General features: G+C 55.7%; 2 protein-coding genes across 2 annotated transcripts; one reads left to right on the top strand and one right to left on the bottom strand.

Annotated features, from left to right (window-relative positions):
• Positions 1-820: 820 nt before the first annotated feature.
• LOC137916706 (excitatory amino acid transporter 5-like) lies at positions 821-3,565 on the top strand (the record flags this gene model as incomplete). Its single annotated transcript, XM_068759675.1, has 8 exons — positions 821-886; positions 959-1,166; positions 1,268-1,367; positions 1,480-1,713; positions 1,789-1,983; positions 2,051-2,185; positions 2,255-2,357; positions 3,380-3,565. Coding segments are annotated over 8 exons (1,227 nt in total), but the record flags the coding sequence as incomplete, so codon positions are not given.
• A 1,464-nt stretch (positions 3,566-5,029) lies between these two features.
• Positions 5,030-8,939, bottom strand: LOC137916703 (tetraspanin-33-like). Its single transcript, XM_068759672.1, has 8 exons — positions 8,801-8,939; positions 8,385-8,442; positions 7,888-8,012; positions 7,740-7,814; positions 7,409-7,504; positions 5,943-6,071; positions 5,655-5,816; positions 5,030-5,515 (listed from the first exon to the last, which is right to left on the bottom strand). Exons 1-8 carry the CDS (start codon positions 8,855-8,857, stop codon positions 5,375-5,377), a joined length of 843 nt encoding a protein of 280 aa, XP_068615773.1. The 5' UTR covers positions 8,858-8,939; the 3' UTR covers positions 5,030-5,374.
• Positions 8,940-9,027: the final 88 nt, after the last annotated feature.

Here is a 9,027-nt window from a genome sequence, read left to right as displayed (position 1 = left end):
CACACAGGTGAATAAACAGAACTCAGACACACACAGGTGAATAAACAGACACACACACACACAGGTGAATAAACAGAACTCAGACACACACAGGTGAATAAACAGACACACACAGGTGAATAAACAGAACTCAGACACACACAGGTGAATAAACAGACACACACAGGTGAATAAACAGAACTCAGACACACACAGGTGAATAAACAGACACACACAGGTGAATAAACAGAACTCAGACACACACAGGTGAATAAACAGACACACACAGGTGAATAAACAGAACTCAGACACACACAGGTGAATAAACAGACACACACAGGTGAATAAACAGAACTCACACAGGTGAATAAACAGACACACACAGGTGAATAAACAGAACTCACACAGGTGAATAAACAGACACACACAGGTGAATAAACAGAACTCACACACACACAGGTGAATAAACAGACACACACAGGTGAATAAACAGAACTCACACAGGTGAATAAACAGACACACACAGGTGAATAAACAGAACTCAGACACACACAGGTGAATAAACAGACACACACAGGTGAATAAACAGAACTCAGACACACACAGGTGAATAAACAGAACACACACACAGGTGAATAAACAGGACTCACACTCACACAGGTGAATAAACAGACACACACAACCTCAGCGATCCGGTTGGTCGGCTGATCGGGGTATTTTTAGTAATCCCACAGGATTAAGCGAGAGGCGGCGACGCACCGATCTGTCCTGCGGCACGTTGCGCTCTTCTTCGTCTTCGTTGTCATCATCGTCATCATCATCGTCCTCCTCTTGCTGACCTTTGGTCTCTGCTTCCCTCCACAGGAACATGGTCCCGTCCAACCTGGTCGAGGCCACGTTTCAGCAGGTGAGACCCCAGAGCGGAGGAAGCGTCGCCGTAGTAACCACACCCGTTAACCAACCCAACGCCTTCCTGCAGTACAAAACGGACCTGGTTCCCGTTCTCAAAGTCCCGACCAGAACTTTCCAGCCCAACTTCGTCTACGTCATCCCGGACGAGAATGACCCGAAAGGTCAGACGGTGTACCTGCAGCTGACGCCCCCCCCGGAGGTCCAGTACAAGACGAGTCCCGGCACCAGCCAGCAGATGAACGTCCTCGGCATCGTCGTCTTCTCCGCCACCATGGGTGAGCAGGACGTGTCGCCCGACCCGGCTCGGGTTTGAGGAAAGCGGCCACGCGCACTGGTTCTGGTTCTGACCTCTTGACGGGGCGGGTTGTCGTCGTAGGTCTGTTGCTGGGCAGGATGGGCGAGCGAGGAGCGCCGCTGATCAACGTCTGTCAGTGCATCAACGAGTGCGTGATGAAGATCATCAACGCTGCTGTCTGGTGAGAACCGGACGTCCCGGGCCCGGTCCCGGACCTGGACCTGGACCCGGACCGGCATGTTGAGTCCAGAATGAAGCTGGAGCCAGTCAGAGACCGTTTGTGCCGTCCTCAGGTACTTCCCGTTTGGAATCGTCTTCCTGGTGGCGGGGAAGGTCCTGGACATGCAGGACCCGAGCACCCTGGGCCGGAAGCTGGGCTGGTACGGCGTCACGGTGCTCACCGGCCTCTTCCTCCACGGACTCCTCCTCCTCCCTTTGTTCTACTTCATCCTCACCAGGAAGAACCCGTTCTCCTACATCCGTGGGCTCCTGCAGGCCATGGTGATCGCCCTGGCGACGTCCTCCAGGCGAGTCCGGGGCGGTCCGGGGCCGGTCTGCGGACGTGACCGGGCTCTCGTGACTCGGACGCCTTCTCTTCTCAGTTCTGCGACGCTCCCCATCACGATGAAGTGTCTGCTGGAGAACTGCCAGGTGGACCGACAGATCGCTCGCTTCGTGCTCCCGGTCGGCGCCACCATCAACATGGACGGGACGGCGCTGTACGAGGCCGTGGCGGCCATCTTCATTGCTCAAGTGAACGACTACGAGTTGGACTTCGGCCAGTTGGTCACCATCAGGTAGAAAACCGTCCCGGTGCTAGCAGGGCTAGCGTGTAGCTTGATCTGTCCTCGTGTGTGACGGCAGCATCACGGCTACGGCCGCTAGCGTCGGTGCGGCGGGGATTCCTCAGGCGGGCCTGGTTACCATGGTGATCGTCCTGACGTCCGTCGGCCTGCCCCCAGATGACATCACGCTCATTGTGGCCATCGACTGGGTTCTGTAGGTACCGGTTCTGTTGACTGGAGGCGGCGCCGACCTCTGCTCAGTTGTTCCCCTCCGTCACTGCAGGGACAGATTCCGGACCATGATCAACGTCCTGGGCGACGCCCTGGCGGCGGGAATCGTCGCGCACCTGTGTCGGAAAGACCTGCCCGTCAGGGAGACGAGAAAGGTGAAAGGTCACTCTGGCGCTGTTCCGTCGTTCACACAACCTGATCCTGTTCAATCTGTCAGACCCCGCCCACTAATCACCAGATACACTTTCAGTGTTAGCGTAGCGTAGCATAAAGTTCTGCATGGAACACGTCCCAGCGGCTGCTGAGTGTCTCTGCGTTTCCTCCCCAGCCCTACGGAACCCAAACGCCCCACAACCAGCACGTCCCGTCCTACGGAACCCAAACGCCCCACAACCAGCCCGTCCCGTCCTACGGAACCCAAACGCCCCACGACCAGCCCGTCCCGTCCTACGGAACCCAAACGCCCCACGACCAGCACGTCCCGTCCTACGGAACCCAAACGCCCCACAACCAGCACGTCCCGTCCTACGGAACCCAAACGCCCCACAACCAGCACGTCCCGTCCTACGGAACCCAAACGCCCCACAACCAGCACGTCCCGTCCTACGGAACCCAAACGCCCCACAACCAGCCCGTCCCGTCCTACGGAACCCAAACGCCCCACAACCAGCACGTCCCGTCCTACGGAACCCAAACGCCCCACAACCAGCCCGTCCCGTCCTACGGAACCCAAACGCCCCACAACCAGCCCGTCCCGTCCTACGGAACCCAAACGCCCCACAACCAGCACGTCCCGTCCTACGGAACCCAAACGCCCCACAACCAGCCCGTCCCGTCCTACGGAACCCAAACGCCCCACGACCAGCCCGTCCCGTCCTACGGAACCCAAACGCCCCACGACCAGCCCGTCCCGTCCTACGGAACCCAAACGCCCCACAACCAGCACGTCCCGTCCTACGGAACCCAAACGCCCCACAACCAGCCCGTCCCGTCCTACGGAACCCAAACGCCCCACAACCAGCCCGTCCCGTCCTACGGAACCCAAACGCCCCACAACCAGCACGTCCCGTCCTACGGAACCCAAACGCCCCACAACCAGCCCGTCCCGTCCTACGGAACCCAAACGCCCCACGACCAGCCCGTCCCGTCCTACGGAACCCAAACGCCCCACGACCAGCCCGTCCCGTCCTACGGAACCCAAACGCCCCACAACCAGCCCGTCCCGTCCTACGGAACCCAAACGCCCCACGACCAGCCCGTCCCGTCCTACGGCTCCCTCAGAGACTGCGTGTTTGAGATGATGGACGACCCGGCCGGTGAGACACAGGGACACACCGTGTACTACAACATCTGCCAGGTGTGATCGGATGGAGAAGCTCGGAAGCGCCGCGGTGTGGTTCTGCAGGATGGGAACCAACCAGACGGTGCTCTCGGATCAGGTGACATGCTAATTAGCAAACAAGCTCGACTCAAGAGCGCATGGGAAGCATTGGCCGGCTCTGCAGCTGGACGGAACCAACAGGATGCAACATCTGGGTCCCTGGATCAACGGGAATGCCTGAACTTCCTGCTGGTTCAGTGGGAGGCGTGGCTTATTCTGAAGCCGTTTTTTCAAGCTGGTACCTCATGACGGGTTTTTGAAGGGTCTCCGAGACACAATCACACAAAACGCTCAACTTCTCAAAGCCTTTAGCGCCGGCAGAACCGGGTCTCTGCGGAGACCTGTCCTGGGTCTTTGGGGTCTCGTTGCAGTCTGGAGTCCGGTGGAGTTTCTTCCTGGTCCAGGTGGATTCTGATGGGGAGGGGGGGCGGATGCAGACCTTGATGATCAGAACCGGGTGCATCATTTAGTTTTCCCTTCTCACGCGGAGACGATGGACTCAGGTGACGCCGGCCCGGTTGACACTCCCACACCTTCTGATTCTGAGCCACGCCTCCGACGGTCACACAGGTCCTCAGGTGTTCAACTCTCAGAAATTAGTCAAATGATTCTGTATCGGTTTAATTTAGATTTTTATATGAAACATTTTTGTTTGTGTTTATTTGAATAAACTTTATTCCAATGGTGATTCTGAACATGGGATGTCTCGGTGTTTCTCAGCACTAAGCAGTTCATGTTCACCGGTATTTAGCATAGCCTAGCCTAGCTTAGCTCAGTTTAACTTAGCACAGTGAAAGCGTGCACGCCTCCCGTGTATGCGCTCCGCACGTCCAGCTCTCCCTCTGTCTCCTGCATGAGGCGAAGAAGAAGGCCGGAGTGGATAAAGTTTATTTTTGTTGGCAATGTTCCGGCAAAAATTGGCAAGTGACACTACGACTCGAGACGCTGTTTTTGACACGCCCTTTGGCAAGGACCAATCAACCCCTGCTTGATTAGCGTGGTTAGCATGAAGCAGTTAGCCTCTGTAAAATAAACAGCCTGTGTTAAACCACTGCTATTTGTACACGCCCACCTGGCTCTGCGATCATTAAGCCAATCAGGCGAGCCTGAGGAAGCCACGGGTGCTTCAGACGCTAATCCAGCGCCACAGATTAAAGTCACAATGAAGAACAGCGGGATTAAGCAGGATTACACTTTCATCCTTGTGGACGTGCACAGAAAAATAGCAAAGTTAGATTAGCATTAGCATGAATGAACAGAGGAGGCTGATCAACAAAAAGACGATGAGAAATGTAGCGAGGTATTGGGTCCTGAGAGATTCTCAGGTAATTGTACTTTGAGTATTTACATTCTTTACTGCGCTTTTCCTGAGCAAATCAATGATCTGGAAACACGATGAAGTCTTAATTGTTTAATTTATGACATGAATGTCACAGAGATGTGTCAACTGGTATAATCCACTCATGTAGTATATTATAAGTACTCGTATACTTGCAATACGCAAGGAAACTGTTTTCTACTGGTGAGTCGGTCTGTGGGAGTTGGTGTAATTAGCCCTCCGACCTGTAGGGGTCAGCAGCACATTAGACTTAAGAAGGTGTCTGGAATTCACTGATGCTTCTAGTTGCACTATCAACAAGAGTATTTATTGGTTGTATTTTGGTTTATGAAGAGGAAGAAGAAGAAGCTTCTGAGTCGGGACGACTTTAAACCCTCCAGGGAACAAAGAGTCCGTTTCTTTGACTGGATTAAAAAAGGAGTCTGACTTTGCTCCCGCCCGTCCCGTCAGCTTTAAGCGTCATCGAAGTCGGCGAAGGCCGGATACCAGTAGCTGTCCTTTCTATCTGGAGCGGTTCTGGCAGAACTTTCTTTCTGCTGCCGGGCTTTCTTTATCCTGGAGATCTGAGCCGCTGCCAGAGAAATCGTACAAATCTGTCGGAGGAAACGGAAGTTGATCAGGATCAAACCCCACAAAGATCTGGACTCGGCTCGGGACGTCCAAAGTAACACCTCCACAGGTTCAGAACCACAGAGCAGTTAGAACAAGGTGCGATGATGTCATCGGTGTTACCTCGAGCAGCAGCAGGCCGGCGGTCAGACCGGCCACCAGCAGCAGGTTTTTCTTGGCCCACCAGACGATCTTCTCCAGGCAGCCGACGGTGAAGATGTCCAGACGGGCCGGGCCCGTCTCCAGCTGCTGCATCCCGTAACCACACATGGTGTTCAGCACCGTCTGCAGCACAAAGCAGCACCTCAACCAAGACCAGGAGGTCCCCTTTGGCCCCTTTGGCCCCTTTGGCCCCTGACAGATACAGACTCTAGCGTCTCTTCAGAACCCTAGGATCACAGGGGTTCTGACCTGGTTCTGGGCATGAATGCAGCAGGAGAAGGGAACTCCACAGGCCTCGAGACTAGGGTTGGGTTCTGAACACTCAAAGTAGACGTTGTGGGACCAGTCCTTGTGGCTCTGGACTCCACAGCACTGAAACTACAAACCGATCAACCCTGATTAGGAACGCGCCGGCAGACCGGTCCGTAAAGGCCGGTCCGTGAAGGCCGGTCCGTAAAGGCCGGTCCGTGAAGGCCGGTCCGTAAAGACCGGTCCGTAAAGGCCGGTCCGTGAAGGCCGGTCCGTAAAGACCGGTCCGTAAAGACCGGTCCCTAAAGACCGGTCCGTAAAGGCCGGTCCCTAAAGACCGGTCCGTAAAGGCCGGTCCTTAAAGACCGGTCCGTAAAGGCCGGTCCGTAAAGACCGCTCCCTAAAGACCGGTCCGTAAAGACCGGTCCCTAAAGACCGGTCCGTAAAGGCCGGTCCGTAAAGGCCGGTCCGTGAAGGCCGGTCCGTAAAGGCCGGTCCGTAAAGACCGCTCCCTAAAGACCGGTCCGTAAAGACCGGTCCCTAAAGACCGGTCCGTAAAGGCCGGTCCGTGAAGGCCGGTCCGTAAAGACCGGTCCGTAAAGACCGGTCCGTAAAGGCCGGTCCCTAAAGACCGGTCCGTAAAGACCGGTCCGTAAAGGCCGGTCCGTGAAGGCCGGTCCGTAAAGGCCGGTCCGTAAAGACCGGTCCGTAAAGGCCGGTCCGTAAAGGCCGGTCCGTGAAGGCCGGTCCGTAAAGACCGGTCCGTAAAGACCGGTCCGTGAAGGCCGGTCCGTAAAGACCGGTCCGTAAAGACCGGTCCGTAAAGACCGGTCCTTAAAGGCCGGTCCTTAAAGACCGGTCCGTAAAGACCGGTCCGTAAAGACCGGTCCTTAAAGGCCGGTCCTTAAAGACCGGTCCGTAAAGACCGGTCCGTAAAGGCCGGTCCTTAAAGGCCGGTCCTTAAAGACCGGTCCGTAAAGACCGGTCCGTAAAGACCGGTCCGTGAAGGCCGGTCCGTAAAGACCGGTCCGTAAAGACCGGTCCGTAAAGGCCGGTCCGTAAAGACCGGTCCGTAAAGACCGGTCCCTAAAGACCGGTCCCTAAAGACCGGTCCCTAAAGGCCGGTCCGTAAAGGCCGGTCCGTAAAGGCCGGTCCGTGAAGGCCGGTCCGTGAAGGCCGGTCCGTAAAGACCGGTCCGTAAAGACCGGTCCCTAAAGACCGGTCCGTAAAGGCCGGTCCTTAAAGACCGGTCCGTAAAGGGCGGTCCGTAAAGGCCGGTCCTTAAAGACCGGTCCGTAAAGACCGGTCCCTAAAGACCGGTCCGTAAAGGCCGGTCCGTGAAGGCCGGTCCGTAAAGGCCGGTCCGTAAAGACCGGTCCGTAAAGGCCGGTCCGTAAAGACCGGTCCGTAAAGGCCGGTCCGTAAAGACCGGTCCGTAAAGACCCGCCCCCCTCTTCGTCTTCACCTTCCTCTGGATGAAGTCGATGGCGTTTTCCAGGTCCCGGTCGTCCCTGTAGCGGACGACAGCCTTCATCATCAGTTTCTCCGTCCTCTCCATCACCTGATCAATGACATCATGACATCACCTGTGACGCCACGGCGGGCAGCGGTCTGTGATTGGTTCGTCCGATCCATTTAAATGAGTCTGATACCTTTAACACGCGTTTGTCTCTATTCTAAGGGGCGCCTCCCCCTGGTCGCCATGGGAACGTGTGGCGGTACCTGTTCACGTCGGCTGGTTTGTTTCTACAGAACGACCTGAACAGACGACGCTTACGTCGGGTGGGTGGCGTCACCTTGTCGGTGGAGAGGTATCCGACCACGCCGGCGGCGACCTGCAGGAGGAGGATGGTGGTCAGGGTCCCCACAAACTGCAGGAACAAACACAAACGGTGAGAATTCAGTCAATCCTCCGTCAGTCAGCTGATCAGGGATCAATCGTACCGCCTTCAGCAGACAGGTGGCGTTACGCAGCGCCCCGAAACATCCGAGGAACGTGATGAGGAACATCAGCGAGCCGGCGACGATCAGGAGCAGAGCTGGATCCGCAGTCAGGGTGTCGACCACGTCTGCAGAGACACGGTGAGATCAGGCGAGTCCGGGTGTCCCTGGTCCATCCTCAGGGATGCAGAACCGGGTCATCAGCAGAACCGGGTCCCGTCCCTGGTCCATCCTCAGGGATGCAGAACCGGGTCCCGTGTTTTATCTTCTATTCATGGGAATAAAATACTTCTCTAATGTTGGGCGGCAGAAGAGCCCCTCCCACTTTGGACAGATTTGGATAAAGGGGCGGAGCCTTAGTTTTTATTTTGTCTCCCTTCACCACTGAAGAGGCAGAACATTCAGGATCAGAGCGTGTTGTGGTTTGGAAGTGGAAAGGGACCATGACATAGCTAGCTTAGCTAGCTTAGCTAGCATAGCTAGCATAGCTTTTGACCAACCTTTCTCCTTGGCGATCTTGGCGTAGATCCCCACCGCGGTGAGGATGGCGCTAACAACCTGCAGTCACACAGAAAACGCTGTTGGATGCGTTCCTGCTGGAGCTAGCCTAGCATGCTAAGCTAGGCTAAAGATAAACAGAAATGAAGCCGACATCTTTCGGAAACTCATGCAATATCTGTGGGGCCGAAAACGTGTTATAAACATGTTATAAACACATTTATAGTTAACAGAACAACCCAGTTCAGATAAAAGTCCGACTGACGCTGCTGAAAATAAGACGAGGCCTTTCAAAGCGTCCTGCTCCTCCTGCTCCTCCTGCTCCTCCCAGAGCACCAGGAGGTGAAGCTTCATGGCCCAAACACAAAGCACAGGTCTGAGAACGTGGACGTGGACGGGGACGTGGACGTGGACTCACCCAGAAGACGTAGCAGAAGACGAATAAAGTATACTTGATGGTTCGGTATCCTCTCATCGCCACGGCGATCGTCTGCTGCGGGTTCGCTGTCTGCCGACATCACGGCCGGAGGAGGCGTGTGACGGCCTGCCGACATTCCTGCTGTCATCCCGTCTACTGCTGCAGGACCACGCCCCCTACAGGCTACAGCACCCATTACAGCCAAAGGGTAATGCTGGAGGGGTGGG

This window comes from Brachionichthys hirsutus, unplaced genomic scaffold, assembly GCF_040956055.1.
Source record: "Brachionichthys hirsutus isolate HB-005 unplaced genomic scaffold, CSIRO-AGI_Bhir_v1 contig_1246, whole genome shotgun sequence".
Lineage (NCBI taxonomy): Eukaryota > Metazoa > Chordata > Actinopteri > Lophiiformes > Brachionichthyidae > Brachionichthys > Brachionichthys hirsutus.
The sequence above is the reverse complement of the archived record's forward strand: the minus strand, read 5'-3'. Positions and strand labels throughout refer to the sequence as shown.

Coding starts and splice junctions, on each gene's coding strand:
- LOC137916703 (XM_068759672.1), bottom strand. CDS start 8,857: ATGAGAGGATACCGAACCATCAAGTATACTTTATTCGTCTTCTGCTAC. Junction 8,013..8,384: donor CAAGATCGCCAAGGAGAAAG/GTTGGTCAAAAG, acceptor GTGTCTCTGCAG/ACGTGGTCGACACCCTGACT. Junction 6,072..7,408: donor TCGACTTCATCCAGAGGAAG/GTGAAGACGAAG, acceptor ATCGGTTTGTAG/TTTCAGTGCTGTGGAGTCCA.